Source organism: Akebia trifoliata, chromosome 12, assembly GCF_017979445.1.
Source record: "Akebia trifoliata isolate Shusen 1 chromosome 12, ASM1797944v1, whole genome shotgun sequence".
NCBI classification, from domain to species: domain Eukaryota; kingdom Viridiplantae; phylum Streptophyta; class Magnoliopsida; order Ranunculales; family Lardizabalaceae; genus Akebia; species Akebia trifoliata.
In genome coordinates this window covers 6,755,095-6,782,324 of record NC_141386.1, presented here as the reverse complement: position 1 = coordinate 6,782,324, position 27,230 = coordinate 6,755,095, and the positions used below count along the sequence as shown (strand labels likewise).

Here is a 27,230-nt window from a genome sequence, read left to right as displayed (position 1 = left end):
TTGAACACTTCCATATATGTATATCTACCAAATAAAAAGTGAAACCAAACCAAACTTTTGTCCATTTTATTTTTTGTCTTTTAATGATACCACCTCATCAATCAACACACCATCTCTAAAGTTTTTCCCATTCTTTAAGAATTTCCTTTCACTGAGCGCTGCCAAACCTTATCAAACATCTCTACCCACACTCTAATGATTCATTTGTTTTTTATTATTTTTTATTGAGTTTAGTCACCTCAACAGTTGACTAGTCTTACTAAGATAGTAAAGATTTCTCCCTCATTAAGGGTCTTTAGGCTTAACTTGTGGCATCCAAAAACGTATTCCAATGCTTAAGGGTTGTAGAGGATAAAATTTTATTAAATTTGACAAAAAAACAAACACTACAGCAAAATCGGGCTATAAGGGAAAAATCTGTCACAAAAACATATAGCAACAGCCACCCGGGCCATTGGTGGTCGTCGCAAAAGCCTCCGACGCTATATGTATTATAGCGACAGCCTCTATTGGCCGTTACTATAGGATATTTTTATAAAAAATATATATATGCCTTTAGCGACGGTCAACAACTGTCGTTATAGGGTATTTAAAAAAAAAATTAGATCTTCAGCTATGGTCACGAGTCGCTATAAGAACTTTTTGAAATTTTTCTTTTTTTTTTTAATTTTACACCTGCCCCCCTCACATGTTACTGAATATTGGAGATACCCCTATATTTTGAAATTACTGACCTAGACCCCAACTAACAATATGAAAAGACCCAAATACCCCTCGTCTTCAACTTTTATCAATCTAATTATTTTCTGAACCATCTAACGTCATATAATCAGGAATTCAAACAAAAGTCTAAAAATGAAGAATTATTAAGCAACTACTTATTATAATTAGAAACAATTGAATGGAAATTACATCATTTTTTCATAATAATATAATCTCAAATAATGATAGACATCCGTTTTATAATTTAAAGAATAATGTAAACAAGTTGTTCACGATGTTACCTTCATAGTTGTAGCAATGAACCCAAGCATCAACATTCCCCAAATGCATCCACGCCTTACCTACAATCTCATCGAAGATTGGCTCCTCAGCTTCCATATCCACTCCAACTACCATAACATGGATACGAAACCATTGACTTTCCCTATTTATACATTGATGGAAACACTCTATCAAAAAGTTTAATGCAAGAAGGAGAATCAAATGAGGATATCAAATTTAATCAGGAAGTAGATCAATGAAATAAGCTAAGAATAACAAGTAAATCAAGTAATTGAATGGCTCTATAGTGTGCACCAAGTAATTAAATGAAATATCAATTTTCTTTCAAGATAAACTTCAAAATAACAGAAAGAGTAATGGCATCATGGATTGGACAAGAATCAAACCTTAAGGATTTTCTCAAACTCCAATATCTCGTTCCGTTGATATGAGGCTATCAGATTGATCATGACCAAGATCTCTGGATCATTTTTGTATCTGCAAAATGGCAAAACCTGGTATTCCAAAGAAGCAAACTAACATTCAAATATAGTAATAAAAAAAAAATTCATAAAGAACTTACGGTTTTGCTTCCTGCCCATTGAATGGGTTCACTTCAGATTAAAATGTAAAAGGAAACTACTTTCTAATTTCTGAAAACTAGTTTTATCTGCATTTACTTTGTACTTTGTATCAAACATATAGTTTTAGAATTTGATTATCAAATAGGCCAAAAACCTAACGACAGACACGTGGACACGGCTAGTCGATGTTAAGTATCAATCATGCTGCTTTCTTCTATAGGGTCATTTGTGGGTCAGGTGGTTCTGAACCTGTCACCTCATGGTAGTGTATTTGTGGTGCATTATCAAACGCTTATACTTATGGTACTTACTAGTCCTGAGCATGATGGTTTACAAATGAAAATAAAATAAAATACCATTAAAGGTAAAAAAGAATACAAATCTTCATCTGAGTGTACACTTGTCATCAGATGAACAATCCTGAGTTAAGTTACACGAGAAGGAAGTGGTCCCACCTACGTAGTCAAAGAATGAACACAACATTCAAATGGATATCACACATTGAAAGCAAGCTGAGGACCCCTCCCTACTGAAAGAAAAAATCCATTCCCCATACATAACAATATTGCCACTCATCCACATCAACATCCAGACTCTACTACACTCGATTTATTAACATGATGCTTCTTGAACACCCAACATTCAGCTCCATAAACCATAACTAGTCTTATTGTCATCTTCTAGTATTTTCCTTTTAATCTGATTGTGATGGATCGATCACATAGTATTCTAGAAGCACACTCCCACTTCAACCATCCAGCTCTGATCTTATGGGCAGCATCTTCCTCATTTCTATATCATTATATATGATAAACCCCAGATAATGAAATGGTGGCTCCACAATTCAGAATGAAGTACATGACGACGATAAAACATCCATTATGTACTGTCCAATTACAATGTGCGGACACAACGGGTAGGGGGGGGGGGTGGTCAATCTGACACTTTGTATCAACATCAAACATCAACATATGTCCATTCTTTTGTATTCAGACTATGAGCTTGTCATATTACAACTTGGAACCTGATGAGTAACTAACAACTTGAAGTCCTTTTTCCATCCTCAGAAAGTTTACAAAGATAATGAGAATTTAGAATTCAACTTTGACATAGGCTATTCATTAACTTCCCAAGGTCAGCTCAACAAAGACAAGTGCACGCCAATTTTTTCTTGCCAAAACCAAGACAACTCAAGTAGTAAACCAAGTCACTTTCATTAGCACATTAACCATAAAATGCAAAAGAAATTGACCACAACAATACAAACCTAACAACAAGGCCCTGATGTTCAAATGGACTTCCATATTGGGGAAGTTCAGTGATTTATGGTTTGAATGTTTTGTTTTCAAATGGGATGATATAACTAGAAGATCTTCCTAATCTTTTGCTTGTTCTATTGCTTGAAAATCTTTGTGAGGCTCTCACAATTTCCCCCTCTCTTTTTATAGGCAAAATTTCTCCCTCTCATGGATGTTAGGGTTGCTTTTTCAGCCCCATTCACGAGAAACCACGTTTTACCCGACAAAAGATAACAAATAAAGATGACAACATATACAGGTCATATTATTGTCCAAGGAGTCATTGTACAAAGAATAAAGATGGGATCCTTTTTCCCATCTCCCTTCTTTTCTTTGTAAATTTATCAATTTCTTCGTTAATTTTCCCTAAGCATTCATCAATATATCAATTTAACAGAGTTAGTGAACATGCACCTTACTAGCAGAAGACCGGGCACCTTTTCCTTGCCATTTCCTTCGGAAAGAGAATTGTTTCGATAATACTGCAACAGGAACTACTTCAGATGAACTTGCATTGGAAGCTTCAAGGTTGGAACCAACAACTTCAACAAGCTACACTGAATGTTGCATCTTGCCTGGCACAAAATGAAAATAAGAAGAATAGTTACATATAATAAATTTGCTTTTTATGGGTTGAAAAAACTTCAAAAGTGCATATATTAAAAACCAACTATTAAAATAAATAAATAAATAACCTTTATTGTATGATGCTATTAGAGGAATTGAATCATTGGTCCAAATTGATCTTTCATCAAAATCCTTCATGGTGCTCAATTGGTCCATTTCTTCCAGAAATATTGGCGGGGAGGGTATACCAAACAATTATTTCAATTGAATGGTTAAAGTGCTTGTAAAAAAGAACATAAGCATACAAAGCTACAAACTTAAGTTGATGGCTTAAGGATACATGTTACAAGAAAAGAACAATCACATCTGGAAATCAAACAATGAAGCATACCTGAGGTTCTTCCAATGGATCTCTCAAAATCAAATGTGAGGACATCTTAGGTATGTCCCTCTTGACAATATGATCAAATGAATTGAGTGCATTGAGATTGTGTTGTGGATTGTACCCAAGTTCTCTTTTTGGCCGGGATAAATCACGTATATTTAATAATGGGCTTGAAGTTGAAAATGGCACATAGGTTGGATGATTTCCCCCGGCTGCCTTTTGGAGTAAACCAAATGGAAGAGGCCAGATTGATGTGGTACTATGAGGGAGCGGAATACATACTACTTCACCTACAAAAAATTAAATGTATTTATATATAATTTCAAAAAAAAAAAAAAACTGATTCAAGCTTCGAAGTACATGATCGACAACAATGGTTACAAGACATAGTTGATACAATGAAAGTTGTTCTTTTAATGTTAATAAACATTAAAATGGGATTCAAATATCATCTTCAGACTTAATATACCAACTAATAAACTAAAAGAGGGATGAGAGATTAATTACAAGTCTACTCACCAGACGTGTTATATTTGGTCAAAGTGTCAACTTGTAAAACACAAAGAAGTGGTTCTAACATGGTACCCAAATGACACCAGCATACCTAAAATTTAAATTTCAGTATTCATCAGAACAATCCACAAGTTTTTTTTTATTTATAAGTATAATATATTGCAAAGAGGAGAACCGAAAACAAGGAGGCCAAGAAGGCCTCAAAAGAACAACAAGGAAAATAAACAAACAAAAACACTAATTACATAAAGAGTCCCATCTAAAAATAAAATCATCAAAAGAAAACCCTGCAAATTTTATGTTTTGCTTAAACCATAGGTATAAAAATCCCAAGATCTCTAAAATACTTGCATAAGAGCTATTGATCTTGTTGTTAAACACCTTGTTATTTCTCTCAATCCAAATCCCCCAAGCAATAGTCGAAGGAAGCATAGTCCACAGATAACGTTTTCTGGTATGGAAGACATTACTGGTCCATTCATCCAACAATGAGGAAAACTTACGAGGAAGAGCCCAATTGATACGAAATAAACCAAGGAAATTTGACCAAATTTGATAGGAAAAAGAACAATGAATTAAAAACAAAGGGGGCAACAGTTGGGAGTGATCCAATCCCGAACAATTAAGTTATCCTTCGTACGAATCCTACCAAGGGACGCCAACCAAACAAAGAAGGAGATTTTTTAGGGCACTGACCTTGACCAAATAATAGAACCTGGGATGGCTCGCTCAGCAAGAGGAATGAGCTGCTTATAGAATGACCTTACAGAGAATCTCGAATCCTTCGCTCTAGTCCATTCCCACCTATCCTGTTCATTTTCTTTGAGGTGACATGTATGCAGGAGATTAAGGAAAGATGTAACTTCAGTTAGCTCCCAATCATTAAAATTTCTCCTGAACCCCAAATCCCAAGTAGGACCGGACTCGTTGCGAATCAAGCACTGCTGAATTGAACAGTTCTTCTTAATAAAACAAGTGTATAAGGATGGGAATTGAGTCGCCAGAGATGAATAGTCACACCAACTATCTTCCCAAAATCTGATTTTGTCTCCTATGCCTGCTTTGAATCTAATCCCTTGCTTGGAATCCTTCCTAACTTTCAAAATCTCTTTCCAAACACTGCACCCATACGAGACTTTAGACTTGCCGCTGTACCAACCTAGACTCCTGTCCCCGTATTTGGCCTTAATCACCTTCCTCCACAAACTGCCCCTCTTCTCACCAAACCTCCAAAGCCACTTACCTAGAAACGCTTTGTTGGTTAATCTAAGACCCCTAATACCCAGACCCCCATTCTTCTTGGGCATGCAAATCGTCTTCCATCTAACCAAATGATATTTCTTCTTACCGTTCTTATCATTCCACAGAAAGTTCCTTGTGAGCCTTTCCAATTTAACTTCGACGGACCTCGAAAGTATGAATAGAGAAAGAAAGTAAATCGAAATACTCGTTAAGGTACTTTTTATCAAGGTCACTTTCCCTCCTTTCGATAAATAATTAGCCTTCCACGTACTCGACCTTCTTTCCAACCTCTCAATCACGTCATCCCAGATTTTGGAACTATTGTAAGGTGCTCTCAACAGTAAGCCCAAATAGGTAGTGGGCAAGGTATCATACTCACAACCAAGAGTAGTAGCCATCAAATGAATATCCTCTACCTCCCCTACTCCGAACAGTTTTTTTTTTTGCAAATTAGTATGTAATCCTAACATGGCCTCGAAACAGCACACGGAGTGTAAAATCCCAAGTTTTTAATTCGTATCTCGAGAAAAAATAAATATTGAAATTTTAAGAAAATCTTGAAAGTGAGACTTAGGGGTAAAACTTTAGGATATTTCTGATAATTTTTAATGGAATCTGACCTCACCATTAGATTCAAAATGATCGAAAAACATACTTTAGCCTGTAAGCACACTCAAATGTGAGTTCAAATGTAAAACTTGCAAAATCCTCGATTCCCAAGTCGGACCAAGCTAAAATAGTAACTTTTAGCTAGAATAAGAATTATTAAGATTCAATTTTACCATTGGGTTTGTAAAGAAAAATTATTGAACATGGATGGTTTATTTATCATTTTTAGAGATCAGGAAGTCGACTTGTCATCAAAAATGAAAACGACTTCAAGTTTAGGGGTCACCTCAGACAAAAAATGTAAACTTTTGATAGACACATAATTTGTATAAATTGATTATACCATTAGATCCAGAATGAAAAATTACGCGAAATTGAGTATTCATTTGTCAATTTTGAAGTCCGGATGTCCAAATTATCGTTGATCAAAACAATAGGCAAAATACTATTTTCGTCCCAAATTTTATATAAATAAAATTTTAATCTTTTTATATATCTCATCTTCTCCAACTCGTCAAAATACAGCCAACGAAAAATTTTAACGAAAATTTTATTTTTCTTAAAAATTTCAACCTCGAATTCATCGCAAACGGTTCACCTTTGACGATCGCCGCAAAAGGAAAAAAGATCCGCAGCTTCGACATTTATAAAACCCACCCAAGAACCCTTAATTTCATTTTCTTTTTCACCCCATATCATCAAAAATCAGCCGTACGTATATATAGGAACTTCGTAACTTCGACCTCGGATTTCATCCGTTTCGGGGTCAAATCATCCTCTGGCACAGAAGGGAGAAAAGACGACCACATCGAGATTTTTGAAATCATTGGGCCAGTTTCGAAAATCAGCCACTTCGAAGTTCGATCCATCTCGATTTTTGCGTCGATCGCATCGATTTCCGTGCACACGCTTCGATCCTTTTGCCTAGAGATTGTAAGGAACTTTCAATTTCTATTAGTAATCGTAGATTGTGAAAATTACATTTAGGATTTTATCGAAATTTTTTTGATGTATTTCTAAAATATAGAATTTTTTTATTATTTAAAAATTTACGCTAGAAATTACATGTTTGATATGTTTAATTGTATTTTTTAACAAATTATATGTGGGTAGGTTATTTTAACGGGTTATTTCCATCAATTGGGTCTTGTGCACTGCTCGGACCCCGTTTTGATATAAAATTTGTATTCTTTTTCAATATTATTGATAAAAATAAATTATATAGTTGGAAAATGTGATTTAATATTCAATGAACTCATATTGAGTTGATGAATATCAGAAAATGGATATTTTATTGAAGAGATTAAAAATTGTAAAAATCGGAAAAAAGGGTATGAAACGGTAAAATGTCAGAGTCACACCCGAGGGGTGATGTCTGCATTTTACGTTGTTGTGTTGTGTGTAGGTTGGTGAACAGATATCCAGGGATAATATTGTTGGTTGAATGTTTATTTAAATTTCTGTTAGCGCGAGGCGCTGTTTACCTTTCCGCTATGTTATTTATTTTAGGCCGGGTTGTCACATTTGCATGGTAGGAAATTGGATATCCATTCTCAACCTTGTATTCTTAATTTTTCTTTTGTTTTCAAATGAAAGTAATATATATATGTAGCTATTTTGTGAGCTGTTAAAGAGTCTGTGAATGCCTGAAGGGATAGTGCGTCATATCATCCGGAGTGGTTTACTATCCTGGGATGTACGGTAGGGATCACTAAGCTCATATATGGTCTGGGACGCGTATAATAGCGGAATCACAACTGGAATCCGGGTTATTCCGCTCTATCTTTACCAGTAAACTTGTAATGTAAAGGTGGTCGTATACGAATGGTTTGTATATTTGGGAATCACATGCATGTCTGATAGGCATAGACGAAGATGATTAGTCAGTGATCACTAACAATTTATAGTAGTCGAACGTTCTGACTCATCGAAAAGAGACCCATTGCTTACGGTTACGTCAAACGGCCAGCCTAAGTCGGATAAATGGTCAACGAAGCGTGGTAAACAGTGACCAGCCACAAAATCAGGAACTAAAAGTCAGAGAAGAATTGTAACATCATGTCCCGACTGGGAGCGATCCAGTCGTGAATCCCAACTTTCTAATTCCAATACTCCACCATTGTGTATTATGTATTTATTTTCTTATTTTAATATATAAAATGAAATGCATGGTTAATGTTTCCATTTGATCAATTAGATTTGTATAAAAAGAGAATGTTATAGTGAGTACTGTTGATTGATGTAATGTGAGTTTTAAAATGTTTAGTTGCTCATTCCTGGCTATATGTACCAGTTAATCGTAGTTTCTTTTGTAAAATTTTGTATATTTTAAAATGATCCAGTATGTTTACTCGTTAATGTTCACAGGGGTTATTAGCAGAAATTGTTTGTTTATTTACTGGGTAACCATTGTTACTCACCCGTTCCTTTCTATTTTTTTAGCTTCAGAGCCTGCAGTTGGCGAGGCGGGCATAGAACCAGCCAGTGAGGATCATCTGATGGGTCAAATAGACAACCAAAGTCTATTACGTAGTGAGTATTGGCGTTATTACCCCTAGTGGTCTCAATTTGTCTAAGAGTAATAATATAGATTTAGTTTTGAGCGTTAGGAATTTTGTTAGAGTGAGGAATTCCTGTATAATCATGTATATAAACTTCTTCTTCCGCACTTTAATTTTTGTACGTTATTAGATATATATAGACTTCCGCTAATATTATATTTTAAGTATATATATGCAGGAATGTATGTCGTTTATCAGGTGCAGGTTGAACGCCTTGGAATGCTAACATAAACAGAGGAGACATGCCGAAATTTCGAGGTGCCACCTAGTACCTCGAGTTTTGACATGGGATTTTGTGTTAGTGTTTCGCGGGGCGTCACAGATGGTATCAGAGCATAGCATTAGATCCGTATGGGATACAGATCTGTTGTGTTTTGGAGAATTGCCTAATACCACAAATATTAGAGCAATAGTTATAGAGTGTTACTAGGAATTCGGTATTCGAACTCATTAGTAGTTCCGTATTGGAATTACGAGTTCTCCCGTGTCTAGAAGTTTATAGAGCCTTGTAAGCCTAAGATAGGATTCTAAGTTTATTCTGTTAGTAATGGAAATGGAATCCATTACTAAGTTTCAAGCTATGATAGTAATTCATAGTTACGTAAGAGCGATTTTAGCCTTATTCTCATAAGTGCCTTGTTATGGATAAACACAAGCGAGAGGAGTAGACGAGGTAAAGGCCGAAACGCAATAGAGACGAGATAAGTTCTGGATCAGACTATTGACCTGATAACACAGCTAATGTTATTAATGGAACAGATGGCCGAGTCTCATGTCAAGTTCAGAGAGAAAATATGATTAATATAACCACTACCACCTCGAAGCCAAATAGAAGGAAGACAATTAGTATCTAATAAGAGACAAATAATTACGAAACTAGCAAATTCATAGGAAAAATAATCATACGTGAGGAGCGAGATGATAGACATACCCACTCAATGGATGGAAGACTTTTATAAGAAACAACAACATATACTACTAAATCAATCGGAAGAAAGAGTTGTGATATCTTACGAATGTGACAAATTGGAACATAAAGGAGAGCAATGTTCGGGTTGACGTCAACCAATTAAAGATCTGTGGCTAAGGAAAATGTAGACAAGTTAATTCAGGGAATAATAAGGCCACCAGATTTTAATAAAGTGGATAACGTACTCATGCCACCCCGAATAGATAAGACTAGTGGTCAGAAACTAGAAATGGTATAAGACTTACCACAATTGCAAGGTGCATCACTAAGTCCAATAAATAAGGAATCGTTGGACTTCTTCGCAAGAGGCTTATACTATTCCACCTCAAGGAACACTACCACAGGTCGTATCTTTGAAGAATAAGAGAATTCCCCAGCCCAAAGGACAAGTAACTTCAGGAATGTAATTGTAGAATTTCCAATGATTACATTCACCAAAATTTAGGATTTTTTTTCGATCCAATGGAGATCAATGAGTGAGTTTTGAAGACCTGAGATATTTTAAGTGTCATGTAGTGCGCGAGAGATCAGTGGGTGAAGTGACTACATTCTAATTGGACGGGGATGCCAATTATTAGTAACGTTTTGAGATAAATGTATTAAGAGATGGATCATTTGAGTGGGTAGACTTCGAGAGGATGTTTCTCGATAAATTTATATCTGAGATTGCTCAAGAAATCAAACACTATGAGTTTTTGAGATTAGTGTAAGGTAATCTATTAATTATAGACTATAAGATGATGTTCACTAAGTTGTCACGATATGCGCTTGAGCTTCTCTTGACAGATCTACAGAAGGCTGTAGATTCTTTAGAGGACTATAACCTTACCTAAGGGCTAGGAGGTCAATGATTGAGATTACCAATTATAGAAATAAGATGAATCGACTTTAGAGGGTAGAATGATGAGAGATGGAGTTACAAACCTCCAGAGGACAAATTAGTCGACCTTAGACATCTTTTCCTTCCAGATCAGATTTGGGCAAGAGGCCGATGTATTCGAGGTCAATCTCCCCCGGATCAGTGTATCCATTATATAGAACTCTTCTACTACCAAGTTATAGAGTTCCCACATCACTGAGATAGAGAGCAGTTTTAGCTCCAATAATGCCAACAGGGCCAAAGGAATCAACAAGGTAGGTTCAGAGCCTACAGACCCTAGTCTACCAACTGTGTAAAATCCTGAATTTTTAATTCGTATCTCGAGGAAAAAATAAATAGTGGAATTTTAAGAAAATCTTGAAAGTGGGATTTAGGGGTAAAACTTTAGGATGTTTCTGATCATTTTTAATGGAATCTGACCTCACCATTAGATTCAAAATGATAGAAAAACATAGTTTAGCCTATAAGCACGCTCAAATGCGAGTCCGAATATAAAAGTTGCAAAATCCTCGATTATCGGGTCGGACCAGGCTAAAACAATGACTTTTTGTTGGAGCAATAATTTTTAAAATTCGATCATACCATTGGGTTCATAACAAAAAATTATTCAACATAGACTATTTATTTGTCATTTTTGGAGACCAGGAAGTTGAATTATCGCCAAAAACGAAAACGACATCAAGTTTATGGGTCACGTCAGGCTAAAAATGTAAATTTTTGACGTAGACATAATTTGTAGAAATTGACTATACCATTAGATCCGGAATGAAAAATTAGGCGAAATAGAGTATTCGTTTGTCAGTTTTGGAGACCGAATGACCAAGTTATCGTCGATCAAAACAATAGGCGAAATATCGAATTCGTCCCAAATATTATATAAATAATATTTAAAATTTTTTTTAATCTCATCTTCCCCAACGCGTCTAAACAGCCGAGAACTATACGAAATGAATTTTTTTTTCTCTTCAACCTTCCACCTCAGATCTCTCGCAAACGGTCCACTTTCGACGATCGTCGCAGAAGAGAAAAAGGTCCGCAGCTTCGTTCTCTACAAAACCCACCCAACCTTTCTTCATTTCACTTTTTATTTCACCCGATATCGTCAAAAATCAGCCGTATTTGGATACGGAAATTTCGAAACTTTGACCTCGGATTTCGTCCGTTTCGGGGTCAAATCGCTTTCCGACGCAGAAAGGAGAAACGTCCGCAGCCTCATTCTCTACATAACCCAACCAAGTTCCTTCCGTTTTCTCGTCTTTTTCACCCCGTATAATCAAAAATCAGCCGTATTTTTATACGGAGATTTTCGTAACTTCGACCTCAGTTTTCATCGATTTCGGAGTCAAACCGTCTTTCGCCGTAGAAGGGAGAAGAGACGAGTACATCGAGATCTTCGAAACCACCAAGTCAGTTTCGAAAATCAGTCGCTTCGAAGTTCGATCCGTCTCGATTTCCATGCCGATCGCCTCGATTTTCGCGCACACGCTTTGATCCTTTCGCCTAGAGATTGTAAGGAACTCTCAATTTCTATTAGTAATCTAGATTGTGAAAATTGCATTTAGGATTTTATCGAAAAATTTGGATGTATTTTAAAATACAGAATTATTTTGTTATTTCAAAAATTCACGCCAGAAATTGCATGTTTGATATGTTTAATTGTATTTTTAATAAATTATACGTGGGGAGGGTGTTTTAACGGATTATTGCCATAAATTGGGTCTTGTGCACTGCTCGGACCCCGTTTTGATATGAAATTTGTAGTTTTTTCAATATTATTGATAGAAATAAATTCTATAGTTGAAAAATGTGATTTAATATTCAATGAACTCATATTGAGTTGATGAATATATGAAAATGAATATTTTATGAAGAGATTGAAAACTGTAAAAGTCGAAAAAAGGGAAAAAGGGTATGAAACGGTAAAATGTCAGAGTCACACCCGAGGGGTGATGTCTGCATTTTACGTTGTTGTGTTGTATGCAGGTTGGTGAACGGATATCCAGGGATAATGTTACTGGTTGCATGTTTATTTACTTTCTGTTAGCGCGAGGCGCTCTGTTATGTTATTTATTTTAGGCCGGATAGCCACACTTGCATGGTAGGAAACTGGATATCTATTCTCAACCTTGTATTGTTAATTTCTCTTTTATTTTCAAATGAAAATAATATATATATGTAGTTATTTTGTGAGCTGTTAAAGAGTTTGTGAATGCCTGAAGGGATAGTGCGTCGTATCATCCGGAGTGATGTACTATCCTGGGATGTACGGTCGGGACCACCAAACTCATACGTGGTATAGGACGCGTATGAGAGTGGAGTCACAACTGGAATCCGGGTTATTCCTCTCTATCTTTACCAGTGAACTTGAAATGTAAAGGTGGTCGTATACGAATGGTTTGCATATTTGGAAATCACATGTATGCCTGATAGGCATAGACGAAGATGATTGGTCAGTGATCACTAACAATCTATAGTAGTCGAACGTTCTGACACATCGAAAAGAGACCCATTGCTTACGGTCACGTCAAACGGCCAGCCTGAGCCGGATAAATGGTCAACCAAACGTGGTAAGTGCAGCGACCGACCACAAAATCAGGAACTAAAAGCCAGAGAGAAATTGTAACATCATGTTCCGACTGGGAGCGATCCAGTCGTGAATCCCAACACTCTAATTCCAATACTCCACCATTGTGTATTATGTATCTGTTGCTTATTTTGATATATAAAATGAAATGCATGTTTATTATTTCCCTTTGATCAATTAGATTTGTATAAAAAGATAATGTTATAGTGAGTACTGCTGATCGATGTAATGTCAGTTTTAAAATGTTTAGTTGTTCATCCCTGGCTATATGTACCAGTTAATCGTAATTTCTTCTGTAAAATTTTGATTATTTTAAAATGATTCAGTATGCTTATTCGTTCATGTTAGGAGGGGTTATTGGCAGAAATTGTTTGTTTCCCTACTGGGTAACCATTGTTACTCACCCTTTCCTTCTCCATTTTTTTAGTTTCAGATCTGAAGCTTGACGAGACAAGTATAGAGCACGAGTGAAAATCATCTGGTGGGTCAAATAGATAGCCAGACTTTATCACTTGGTGAGTATTGGGGCTACACCCCTCTAATGGTGTTAGGTTGTCTAGGTAGTATTATAGATGTTGTTCTGAGCGTTAGGACTTTTGTTAGAGTGAGAAAATCTCTGTATAATCCTGTATATAAATTTTCTTCTTCCGCACTCTGATTTATCGTATGATATTAGATGTATATAGGCTTCCGCTCGTTATTACATTATGTATGTATGCAGGATTGTATGCTGTTTATCAGGTGCAGGTTGAGCGCCTTGGAATGCTAACATAAACAGAGGAAACCATGCCGAAATTTCGAGGTGCTACATAATACCTCGAGATCTGACATGGGGATTTGTGTTAGCGATCGGCAGGGTGCCACAAACTGCCTACTCTATAGAGATCTATGAAGACAAGATTGTTGACATGTTACGCATATGATCAGGTGGGACATATAAAGAAAGAATGTCCTCTATCACATGCGCGAGCAAAGGTTATGACCAAGGAGAAAGTACTTGTCTCCGATGAAGTTTTGAAAAGTACAATTTCTAATTATAATGTTAGAAATTAGAGTTCTTTTCAATACCGGTTCTTCTAGATCATATAATTATGCTGAAAGTTTGCATACTTGCTAGAGCTGTTCTTCCCACTATTCATTATTCTAGTATAATATTTGGAACGGATTAAACAACCAACCTTTTTCCTACCGCTTTCCACTTTCTATGCTATCATCCCATCCTCATCTTTAACCTCACCCTTTTTTTCTAGCGATTTGATATTTATTATAATTTGGAACTACGAAGCTTCGGGAAGTGGGCGGAGTAGAAACTACTCAACTAATAGTAATGGGGTGAAGGAATGAAACTAGTTTGGAACTAAAATGAATAAGGTTTAATCGATATTACAATGATATTTAATTAGTATCTAGTAGAAGTTGTAATTTTGGGGGTAGAGTAAGAAAATGTGTGTCTTGCAAAATGATTCTACCACCGCAACTCGAGCAAGCCTTCAAGGTGTTTCACGTGTCCATGGTGAAGAAGTATTTGCCAGATCCTTCACACGTGGTTAATTTGCGAGACAATTTATTGGATATGTTTAAAGAAGAAATGTAGTGTCATTCTATGTTGTCAGTTCCGTTTCAACTGGTTAACTCCGACTGATTTCTAGTTGTAGTTCCATCAGGTACTGTTCAATTGGTATGCTAGTCTTTATATCAATAGTCTAGTCAATTACTCCATATATTACACTAGTAGATAAGCAGGTGTTTCGTGTATATCCTTCATGTCGAGAGCTACTTCATCGAATATCAACACAGAGAGTTGCGTATCTTTCTTTTCGATTGAAGATGGTTTAACTTTGGGGGACCTAACCACTGAACTATTAGATGAAGCAGCTCTTGCTTTACGACTTCTTGAATCGATTCTCCTCCTTTAAAAAGATAGATCATCATTTCCCTTTCATCTTTCTATCCTCGGTGTCGACTCTAACTCTTCTTTTGCCTTCTCCTTTCACGATCACCTTCCAGTAGAAGAATTCATTATTCTCATTTTTGTTACGTGATCAATGCCTTTTACAGACAAATGCTCACTTCGAGACTTCAATTGTGACTCATTTTCACTCCTTGAAACGAAAAGTGTTATAAGTAAAGATTATGACTCCGTAGAAGCAGCGACTACCACTTACCTGTGCCCACATCCATCCTAAAGAGAGAAAGTCTACAATCAAGACATACCCTTCTTATAAGGTAAGGTTCATTTGTTTTTACGAGCAATTTTTAGACGAGAAGGAAAAAAAAAACACACGCGTGGTCCGGTTAAATATTGGTTTTTAATAGGCGAGTCACAAAATGCCCTTGGTTATACGGTAAAACTATGCATTGAGGAGTAATATTCATGCAAGTAAGGGTAAAACATAATAGACGGTGTAATTGATGAAAAAAATAAAGATAAAGAATAAAGAAGACATGAAAGGATTGTTGTTGATAGACATTGGTGGGGAAGTAATACAAGGTGAATTGATTGTCATCTTAGGATTATACAAATAATGGATTAGTTGGAGTATGAGTTTGAATTAGAGTGATTAATTAATGAATGTGTTGGGTTGACAGAGTATGGGGGACATAAGTTTATGAGTTATAAATCAAATCGGTTTGGGACTAAGAATAGATGGTAATCGAAAATAGGTGTTGTTTATTATACATGTCGTGTTAGTGGAATCGCGGCAAAGCTCGATAAGGTATGATTTTAATTTCGAGGACGAAATTTTTATTAAGGGGGGAGAGAATGTAAAACCCCGAGCTTTCAATTCGTATCTCAAGAAAAAATAAATATTGAAATTTTAAGAAAATCTTGAAAGTGGGACTTAGGGTAAAATTTTAGGATATTTCTGATCATTTTTAATGGAATCTAACCTCACCATTAAATTCAAAATGATCGAAAAACATACTTTAGCCTGTAAACACGCTCAAATGCGAGTTCGAATATAAAACTTGTAAAATCTTCGATTACCGAGTCGGACCAGGCTAAAATAGTAATTTTTATCTAAAGTAAGAATTATTAAGATTCGATTTTACCATTGGGTTCGTAACAAAAAATTATTGAACATGGACTATTTATTTGTCATTTTTGGAGATTAGGAAGTCGAATTATTGTCAAAAATGAAAACGACATCAAGTTTAGGGGTCACCTTAGACTAAAATTGTAAACTTTTGATAGAGACATAATTTGTAGAAATTGAGTGTACAATTAGATCTGAAATGAAAAATTAGGCGAAATAAAGTATTCATTTGTCAGTTTTTGAGTCCAGATGGCCAAGTTATCGTCGATCAAAATAATAGGCGAAATACCGATTTCGTCTCAAATTTTATATAAATAAAATTTTAAATTTTTTTAAATATATCTCATCTTCTCCAACTCGTCAAAATACAGCCAACGAAAACTTTTAACAAAAATTTTGTTTTTCTTAAAAATTTCAACCTCCAATTCGTCGCGAACGGTCCACCTTTGACGATCGCCGCAAAAGGAAAAAAGATCTGCAGCTTCGACATCTATAAAATCCACCCAAGATCCCTTCATTTCATCTTCTTTTTCACCCCGTATCATCAAAAATCAGTCGTACGTACATACGGGAACTTTGTAACTTCGACCGGGGTCAAACCATCCTCCGCCACAGAAGGGAGAAAAGACAACCACATCGAGATCTTTGAAACCACCGGGCCAATTTCAAAAATCAGCTGCTTCGAAGTTCTGTCCATCTCGATTTCAGCGCCGATCGCATCGATTTCCGTGCACACGCTTCGATCCTTTTGCCTAGAGATTGTAAGGAACTTTCAATTTCTATTAGTAATTGTAAATTGTGAAAATTACATTTAAGATTTTATCAAAAAAATTTTGATGTATTTCCAAAATATAGAATTCTTTTGTTATTTAAAAATTCACGCCAGAAATTGCATTTTTTATATGATTAATTGTATTTTTTAACAAATTATACGTGGGTAGGTTATTTTAACGGGTTATTTCTATCAATTGGGTCTTGTGCATTGCTCGGACCCCGTTTTGATATAAAATTTGTATTATTTTTCAATATTATTGATAAAAATAAATTCTATAGTTGGAAAATGTGATTTAATATTCAATGAACTCATATTAAGTTGATGAATATTAGAAAATGGATATTTTATTGAAGAGATTAAAAATTGTAAAAATCGGAAAAAGGGTATGAAACGGTAAAATGTCAGAGTCACACCCGAGCGGTGATGTCTGCATTTTACGTTGTTGTGTTGTGTGTAGGTTGGTAAATAGATATCCAGGGATAATATTGTTGGTTGCATGTTTATTTAAATTTCTCTTAGCGCGAGGCGCTGTTTACATTTCCGCTATGTTATTTATTTTAGGCCGGGTGATTATACTTGCATGGTAGGAAACTAGATATCCATTCTCAACCTTGTATTGTTAATTTCTCTTTTGTTTTCAAATGAAAGTAATATATATATATATATAGGGAAATGTTCAGCAACAAACATTTTGACAAACATTTTGGCAAAATATTTTTCAAAACATGGGTTAGAGGTTTTAGAATGGGCTGATTTTTGGTGAGGATGATCTCTACAGTGAGGAGATCATCATCACCAAAAATCAGCCTATTCCAAAACTTCTAACCCCATCAAAAATGGTTTACAAAAAATGGACGGTCCACGATATTTCAACTTGTAAACTGGGGCTAAAAGTTTTGGAATGGGCTGATTTTTTGTGAGGATGATCTCCTCACCGTAGAGATCATCCTCACCAAAAATTAGCCCATTCTAAAACCTCTAACCCATGTTTTGAAAAATATTTTGCCAAAATATTTTGCCAAAATATTTGTCAAAATGTTTGTTGCTGAACGGGACCCATATATATATATATATATATATATATATATATATATATATATATAATATATATATATATATATATATATATATATATATATATATGTAGCTTGTTTGTGAGCTGTTAAAGAGTCTGTGAATGCCTGAAGGGATAGTGCGTCATATCATCCAGAGTAGTGTACTATCCTGGGATGTACGGTAGGGACCACCAAGCTCATACGTGGTATGAGACTCATATGAGAGTGGAGTCACAACTGGAATCCGGGTTATTCTTCTCTATCTTTTCCAGTGAACTTGTAATGTAAAGGTGGTCGTATATGAATGGTTTGTATATTTGGGAATCACATGCACGCCTGATAGGCATAGACGAAGATGATTAGTCAGTGATCACTAACAATATATAGTAGTCGAACGTTCTGACACATCGAAAAGAGACCTATTGCTTACGGTTTCGTCAAACGACTAGCCTGAGCCGAATAAATGGTCAACGAAGCGTGGTAAACAGCGACCAGCCACAAAATCAGGAACTAAAAGCCAAAGAAGAATTGTAACATCATGTCCCGATTGGGAGCGATCCAGTCGTGAATCCCAATTTTCTAATTCCAATACTCCACCATTGTGTATTATGTATTTGTTGTCTTATTTTGATATATAAAATGAAATGCATGGCTAATATTTCCATTTGATCAATTAGATTTTTATAAATAAAAGAATGTTATAATGAGTACTGTTGATTGATGTAATGTGAGTTTTAAAATGTTTAGTTGCTCATCCCTGGCTATATGTACCAGTTAATCGTAGTTTCTTCTGTAAAATTTTGTATATTTTAAAATGATCCAGTATGTTTATTCGTTCATGTTAGGAGGGGTTATTAGCAGAAATTGTTTATTTTTTTACTAGGTAACCATTGTTACTCTCCCGTTCCTTTCTATTTTTTTAGCTTCAGAGCCTGCAGTTGGCGCGGCGGGCTTAGAACCAACGAGTAAAGACCATCTGGTGGGTCAGATAGATGACCAGAGTCTATTACCTGGTGAGTATTGGCGTTATTACCCCTAATGGTCTCAATTTGTCTGAGAGTAATATAGATTTGGTTTTAAGCGTTAGGAATTTTGTTATAGTGAGGAATTCCTGTATAATCATGTATATAAACTTCTTCTTCCGCACTCTGATTTTTGTACGTTATTAGATGTATATAGACTTCCGCTACTATTATATTTTGAGTATATATATATGCAAGAATGTATGTCATTTATCAGGTGCAGGTTGAACGCCTTAGAATGCTAACATAAACAGAAGAGACCATGCCGAAATTTCGAGGTGCCACCTAGTACCTTGAGTTTTGACATGGGGTTTTGTGTTAGTGTTTGGCGAGGCGTCACACGGAGCACCCTCACTTGGTCCCTCGAATGCTCCAAAAATACTAGGGTATCATCGACAAATTGAAGGTGAAAGATCAACGGTCCTTCATTCACCCTAAACCCCGAAAGCTTACCTAAGTCAACCGCTCTTCTAAACAACCTCCTTAAAGCTTCAGCAACAATAAGAAACAAAAACGGAGATAACAGATCCCCTTGCCTCAAACCTCTTGACCCTCTAAAAAGATCAGCCGGACTCCCGTTGACAAGAATCGAGTACGATACTATTGTAATACATTTCATAATCCAACTTATCCACCTCAATCCAAAACCCATCCCCCAATATATTTCTCAAAACGCAAAATCTGGAAATTTCGCTACAGAATTCAAATGGAGTGAAAAATTGTTCTGCATTATATGAAATAAAGATACAATAGTGACTGAAGACGGTGACGTGTATCGCTTAAGAACTCGTGTGCCAGCACTCCATGTTATCCTGTTACGAAGGAATTGAGAGTATTAAATTAGAAGATGATCCGTAACCAATACCAAAAACAAATTTTGGCTATTATGAAAATACCATTATAGCTCAAGTGGAATGGACATTTTATTATGGAGAAAATCCAAGCTATTAGCCATGGACCCATTATTTCATTAATTTTATCTCAGTCCGAGTGGAGATCACCTGAAACTGTTTTACACAATAATGAAGATTAATCCTTGTTAGCTTACATGATTAAGGACCCAAGGCCACAAAGATTAATGACTATTACCATAAAAAATTGTCCAAAAGGGATTTTTGCAGAAACACCTCCAAATCTTCTAATGAAATCAGAAAGGTTCATTTGTTTGAATTCGATTGGAAGAGATCCAAATTCAAGAAATCCACTGGAAATTTGTCCAAAAATCACTAGATGAAGTTTGTAAATGGCAAGAGATCAGAGTTTACAAATATTTAATACTTTAATTGGTGTTTTCTGCATCTAAATTTATCTGTTGATTTGTGAGGAGAAAGAAATATAGTTTTTAAGAACTCACACAGATCCTCGCAAATAAGAACTCTTACCTTTCGATCATGAACAGTCTTCAGTGAACTTTCCATATTTTGCTCAAGATCGCGCAGTTCGTGGATGGTCAAATCGTTCAGATCTTCCCCAATCCTCTGCCTATCAAATAATACCTAATTAACTCATTAATACTACAAAAACCTTGCTTAGTTAACCTCATCAAGACTACAGAAACCCTAATTAAACCCATCACAACTATAATATAAAAAAAATCCCCAAATTTATCTTTTTTTTTATACGATTTGTGAAAAAAGCCTTCGGGTTACCTAATTTATCTCCAGAGTTTATTATTAATCTCCTTCTGCTTGTTCAAGTTATCTTGCATTCTCTGCAAATCCACAAATAAACTCATTCTTAGATCAAAGACGATCAAATCGAGGGAAAATAGAGAGAGAAAGAGATTCACCTCGTAATAAGGTTGCCATCTATTGATCCCCGAAACTTTCTGATACTGATTCGCCAAAATAAATACCTTATTGCGACGGTCAAACTTTGACCGTCCCTAAAAGTTGTTGCTGTAGTTAATTTTTTCTGTAGTGAAATATCCCAAAAATGAATTATTTTTTGTTGTTAAATTTCAATTTTAAGTTTAGGAGTTACATGATAGTTCAGTAGCCGTCCATTTTCAAACCTTAGATTGAATTAACTTTTTTTCTTTCCCAAATGTCTTATTTTTTTATTTAAGTTTTTTCAAAGCAACTTAGATGGTTGTGCTATTGGATTGCTGAAGTTGTAATCCATTTGAGCAAAAAAGACCTTAGGAAAATATTTCTCACTTTTTCTTCTTTAAGTGATGAAATCTCATCTATCAACCCACCATCTCTAACTTATGTCCATTCTCTAAGGGTTTTTATTTACAGAAGAGTATTAAACCTTATCAAACGTCTCTACCAACCCTTTCTTCTTTATTTTTGTCTTTTTGTGAATTATCTCACCTCAGGAATTGACTAGCCTTACTAAGATAGTGAAGATTTCACCCTCATTATTAAAGGTCTTTAGGCGTAACTTGTGGCATCAAAAAATATGATCCAATGCTTCAGGATTGTAGAGGATAAAATTTTATTAAATTTGAAAAAAATTATTGAGTCACCATTGACAAAGTCAATGTCAACTCATTCTTTCCTCTTCTATATCCTTTTCCATTGCCTCAATCAAGGGATTGTAACAATTTAAAGCAATCTGGCTGTTGTATCTTGTCTATATAAAACTCATTATCTCAATGGAAATAATCAACTTCTTATCTTCAAGTGTTTCTTAACATGGTATCAGAGAAGGGATTGTTTCCTTCTATTCTCTCATTTTTTTTACTAGACTTCTTGTGAACCTACTTTCTACAATGGGTATAAAAGTAAATTTATCAACTTGTTACTATAATATCTAATATAAAATATTTATAAAATCCATCATCACTATGTGAAAAAAGCCCATATTTGACAGTCTCAATCCGTCAAATTTATCAAAATTTGATGGACCATCCCATCAAATATGCCCGTCAAATATTTTCTTGTAGAATTTTTTTTTTTTTTTTTTTTTGACGGCCCTGAGCTATCAAATATTGGAGAATGAGCTTCAAAAAAAAAATATATATATATATCATAGAGTATGACCGTCAAATATGAAGGTTTAACAAACAATAGGTTGGTTCTCTAATTCACCAATCACAATAAATGAAATGGTAATAAAAAAAATCAGAAAAATAAAAATTAAAACAAAAATCATAAAACAAGCTCCAAATTAAATTAAACAACTCAAAATTCATATTATATATTGAAATTCCATTACTAAACAAGCACTAATTGAAGTAATTGGGCACTCATAAATGAAATTACATTACATAATTGCTTAGAAATAAAATACAATTAGAAGCAAATGGTCGTAGTGCCTTTGACCTCTTCTGGCTCTCTCAGCTCTATCGTGTCTTTTTATTTTCTTCAAGGTTTGGATTTCCCCTACATTGCCACTATTCTCAAAGAAATCCTAATAGCGCTCTCGTACCTACACGGAAAAGGTTTGGTACATCGAGATATCAACTCAAAGTAATAGAAGAACATAACTAGACTTTATTCACAAATGTTAAAAAACAAAAAATACTATATAATGGCAAAATACTATTAAGATCTTCAAGAATTGTATATTTATGAATATTAATAACAAATCGAAAAATAAGTCAATAGAAAACCAATTCCAGGCTAACTTAGTTAGTTGTAATCGAGCAGTCCTCCACTAATGAAAAAAGGTTATAAGCAACCATAACTTACCAGCATAAGAACTTGTTATTTTGATATGCCACATCTAATGTTCATTGCTCAATACTTAGAAAATACACAAAGCAGATGCCAATAGTAATTAGTGAAAATGTTATAGATATAATTGTGCTTTCTAGAGTCTGAAGATGTAGCATTCAAAATATATGTCATCTGTTATATACTTTCGAGTTGAATTTGGATAACCGGGAAGGCTTACCTTTGCAGATACAGGGGGATTAAAAAGCTTTTGTTCAAAAGCATTGGAATCCCACTTTAGAGAGAACTCCTTGGCAATCTCTCGCATTAACTGCAGCTTCTTATCCTTTGTAGGAGGCTTCAATGCTAACTTTTCAACAAACTGCTCACAAGAAATTAAGTGGGTTGGTTGTAGAATCAAGTTATAAAGAAACATGAATGTTTCACTGAAATTGGACATTATAGACTATCACCTCCTGATTCACAAATGATTCCAGAGAATTCCCGTATCTCTCTGTAAATATTTGTCTGAGTTCACGTAATTCCGGCAAATTAGCAACTCTCGCTGCAGCAAACATCAGAGATGACACAGCCTCTCTGCACTCCTTGGGGCATTCCCTGTACAGAAAAAGAAGTGGAGCGTAAGTCATCTAATCTTCTCTATGATCGAGTAAATGATAATGATTAACAGAAAAATGAGAGGACCTCACAAAATTACACCACTACGCGTAAGCAAATACCCTTGGCAGACCAAGTCATTGCACTTAAAACACCAAATCTTCAAAAAGGATCTCCCACAAGTCTCAATTGTTTGAAGACAAAGAAAATAAAGTGGACTTCATCTTGATGAGTATATTATATTGTTAAATGTACAACACTTTTTGCTAAGACTGTCTGACCATGATTTTGGACAGTTTAGGACTCTACCTTAAGATTGTTCTCTCTTGTTTTTCTGCGACAGACAGATGAACTAAACAGAAGCCTCTCTCTTTTCTTCTTCAGATTTATTTGTTTCTTCTTTTCTGTTATTTGCTTGGGTGTACCATAACATTGTTAAGTTTGCATGAGTTATGTGACATGAAGTGTTACCTTCCCGACTTCCTGTAACCGTGGCTGACGAATCATGACAGTAGACAGCCACCCACCAATTGCAAGGGATGAAGATGCTTTAGGAAAACACGTCTAAAGCATGCCTCAGCCAATTGACATAATTAATCAATAAGTTTACTCTTTTTGCACTTAATTTACAAATTTGTGGTACTTTCGTTACATTCTCTGTTTATAATATAGTAATACAACTATGGACCTAAAACAGGATTTGGGTTTAGCGTATTTTATAAGTAAACATTTCTTTGGTTTGGTATTTCTGTCGATTCGTTTATCCATACCATACATCATATTTTCTGTAGTGACACACAAGCAGTTGCAGCCAACATCAAGTACATGATACATAAAGAGTGAACTTAGATTAGTTAACTACACTGAAAAATTGTATAAAAAGTATATAAATAAAATCTGAAAAATATTTTTCAAGATTCATTTGAACAAGTGGATTAGCATGTGCCAGGCACATGGCATAGAACATACAAAATTATTAGAAAATGAGTTTCCTTAGTTTTAAGGTGACTAAGCAACTCCATAAAGTCACATCATCCATTCTTCAATCTAATCCTCTCTTTTTTCACCAAGCAAATTATAAAAGCAAAAAAGTACATAATCAATCTCTAAAAAGTAATTTGAGGATTTGTTTGAAAAAGTGGGTTAGCATGTGCCAGGAATGTGATTATGACATGGTGTCAAGCACGATAAATTCTTAGAAAATAGTGTCCTTGTTACATAGTTTTAAGTGATTAAACAACCCCCTAAAGTCTCTTCATCCATTATTCTATCTTCTCTTCTTTTTCTACACCATATATGAATCTATCCTTACTGAGGGTGACTTAACATGGAATACATGAAACCCAAATCCACTATCGATTGAATCTCATCGGAAAGAACAGAAAAGTGAAGGAAGAAGTTCATCTAAAATAAACCTGTCTACACTGATCTATATCTGTATTTTCATCACTACAAAATCCAATAAAGTTGATATATTTGTATTCCTGGATAGTATATATAATAAATTGAATACAAAAAGATGTCACTATTTTTGGAGGCGTGAATAAGTTCATACATCAATGAGAGTTCAAAAGCTTACAACACTAACATAACAGTTTTATATCTTCAAATACATGGCACTGGAGTAATAGGTACCAAAAAAAAAAAAAAAAAATGAAGCATGCAACCAATTTTATCAGGAATTGAAGTGGTAGTGTTATATATACCTTTCCTTTTGCATGACTGAAAAATTCTTTACAACACACCCACAAAATTGCTCCACAGAATCATAACAGAATGAAATATTTAGCTCAACTATAAGTCCTTCAGCCTGTTTCTCAAATAAGAAAAAAAGAAACCCTTTCAGGAGGATATTCGAATAACCTGAACACAAAACAGTGGGCATGAAAAGTTCAAGTGATATACAACAAAAAAACAGGTTTAGGCAAACATATCACCATCACTAGCAAGCCCATCAAAAATTAGTCCAATCTCATACAAACATTCATAAAACAAGCCAAGAGCATCTCCTATCACAATGAGAGCATCATCAAATTCATATACTATCCTATACAGATGACAAGCATGATTGCTTGTCAAATACGTTGATCAAATATATTTTTCACTGAGTCAAAAACAAGAGAAAACTTCATGCTGGGAATTCCATCACACACCATCAAATATGCCCCCATCAACTAAATAAATAAACAAAATCAAAATCAAGAGGGAATCCTTAATCTAGAGTCTAAATGAATTAACCATGAAATAAAATAGGGTAAAGTCGCTCAATCTCTTGGTGGCACATCACCCATGTCCCATGCAGTACAAGAATTAGATCCACCAAAGAACCAAGCTCTATGCCTAACACAAATCATTCATAGAACTTTCCAAGGTCAAAAAATGGAAAAAAAAAAAAAAATGAAAACTAATTTTCAATACTATCGAGGACTTGATATACTAATTCTCTAAGAATGGGTCGCAGAGTTGAAAACATTCCTTCAGTTTAAGGATGATCAATTACCTTTAAGGCTCAAAGACGAGTGTATCCATATTTTTCGGAGTGCGAAAATTTAAATGTTTTAATAGCTAAGGGAACATCATTAGATCAAAAAAAGAAAAATCATACAAAGCAGAGGCCCAAATTCAGATGGTTAAGAGTGAAAAACTAATAAATAGAAAAATAGTACAAGAGAGATAAAAACCAAAACATATAAACAAATTGACGAAGAAACGAGTCCATGGACCATGAATAAAAAATGTCTGCTTGCACAGAAACAAAATCAACCTTCTTAAGAGAGAGGGAAGAGGGCTGGGAGGATCATACAGTCACATCTATCTAGGATAAATCCTGACCGTTGGATTTCGTCTTTTCTTTTTTTTTCACCAGTGATCAATAAAATTGGCGCAAAAACAGGGATAAAAATTTGCGAGAAAATAGAAAACCGAATACAGCGCAACATCACTCATCAATCTATTTGAACAGACAATTACGTTTCATGAATCAGAAAAAATAGCAAAAATTCTGTAAAATGCGTTTGTATCACAAAACCAACATATACAGATAACAGAGATGGTTAATTTCTTCCCTCTTTGAAAATCCTCTATTAAAGATTCTTGAACAAAATTCATCCAAAAGATCAAATAGAAATAAATAAATAAAGATCAGAGGTTACCCTGCCGTATGCATTAGTTTCGAGGCCATTTGCAAGAAGATCTGCAATATCTTTCTTCAGAAACTTCTGCATTGAGTTCCTTCTCCTCATAATCTCTTCAATTCGAGCTTTAGTCAGCTTAAGCGCAGATTTACTGCAAAAAGAACAAAATAAATAAATAAATAAATAACAGAGGAAATCAAAGTGATCTATATATTCATAGTTCCACACATTAAATCGATGAAAAAATAAATTGAGATCGGAAACTTAAAGAAGATTCTTCTTTTCGGTTTTAAAGAATCTAAGCTTACCATTTCGAAGAAAAACCTCTCCGTAGCAATCCGTCCAACATCTTCGTTCTTCTAGTTATCTTTCTTCTTGATGGAGAAAGAGATTAATGAGACCGAATGATCAATTTAAGAGAAGAGATCTGTATTTAAATGTGATTCAAAGAGATTAAAAGATTCGCCATGGAAGAAGCTCGAGAGGAGAAAGAAAAAAACTGAATTTTTTCTTGAAAGAGTTCTCGTAAGAAAGAGAGACCTATAAACAAGCCAAACCCCAAGTTATATATATAGGGAACGGTTATATATATAGGGAACGGTTCAGCAGCCCTAAAGTTTGCCAAGTTTGGTGCCAAACATTTTTCAAAATATGGGTTAGAAACTTTGGAATGGACTGATTTTTTGTGAGGATGATCTCTATGATGAGGAGATCATCCTCACCAAAAATCAGCCTATTCCAAAACTTCGAACCCCATCAAAAGTGATTTACAAAAATTGGACGGTCCACGATTCTTCAACTTGAAA

General features: G+C 35.0%; 1 protein-coding gene and 1 long non-coding RNA gene across 2 annotated transcripts; both read right to left on the bottom strand.

The window, feature by feature from the left end:
* Positions 1-685: 685 nt before the first annotated feature.
* LOC147388811 (uncharacterized) lies at positions 686-20,703 on the bottom strand. The gene is made up of 4 exons (XR_015170521.1): positions 20,450-20,703; positions 3,562-4,422; positions 1,392-3,441; positions 686-1,147 (listed from the first exon to the last, which is right to left on the bottom strand). It is a non-coding gene; the product is annotated as an uncharacterized LOC147388811 (long non-coding RNA).
* Positions 20,704-22,184: 1,481 nt separating this feature from the next.
* LOC147388810 (uncharacterized) lies at positions 22,185-26,968 on the bottom strand. Its single transcript, XM_086418025.1, has 6 exons — positions 26,733-26,968; positions 26,443-26,575; positions 24,997-25,100; positions 23,146-23,290; positions 22,914-23,054; positions 22,185-22,445 (listed from the first exon to the last, which is right to left on the bottom strand). Exons 1-6 carry the CDS (start codon positions 26,771-26,773, stop codon positions 22,428-22,430), a joined length of 582 nt encoding a protein of 193 aa, XP_086274151.1. The 5' UTR covers positions 26,774-26,968; the 3' UTR covers positions 22,185-22,427.
* Between the last annotated feature and the right edge of the window lie 262 nt (positions 26,969-27,230).

What these genes read in the sequence shown, in the direction of transcription:
- LOC147388810 (XM_086418025.1), bottom strand. Translation starts at nt 26,773, where the DNA reads ATGTTGGACGGATTGCTACGGAGAGGTTTTTCTTCGAAATG. An exon ending in TCAGTCATGCAAAAGGAAAG is followed by an intron (nt 23,291 to 24,996) that starts GTATATATAACA and finishes TTTTCTGTACAG; the next exon opens with GGAATGCCCCAAGGAGTGCA. An exon ending in AATCATTTGTGAATCAGGAG is followed by an intron (nt 23,055 to 23,145) that starts GTGATAGTCTAT and finishes TCTTGTGAGCAG; the next exon opens with TTTGTTGAAAAGTTAGCATT.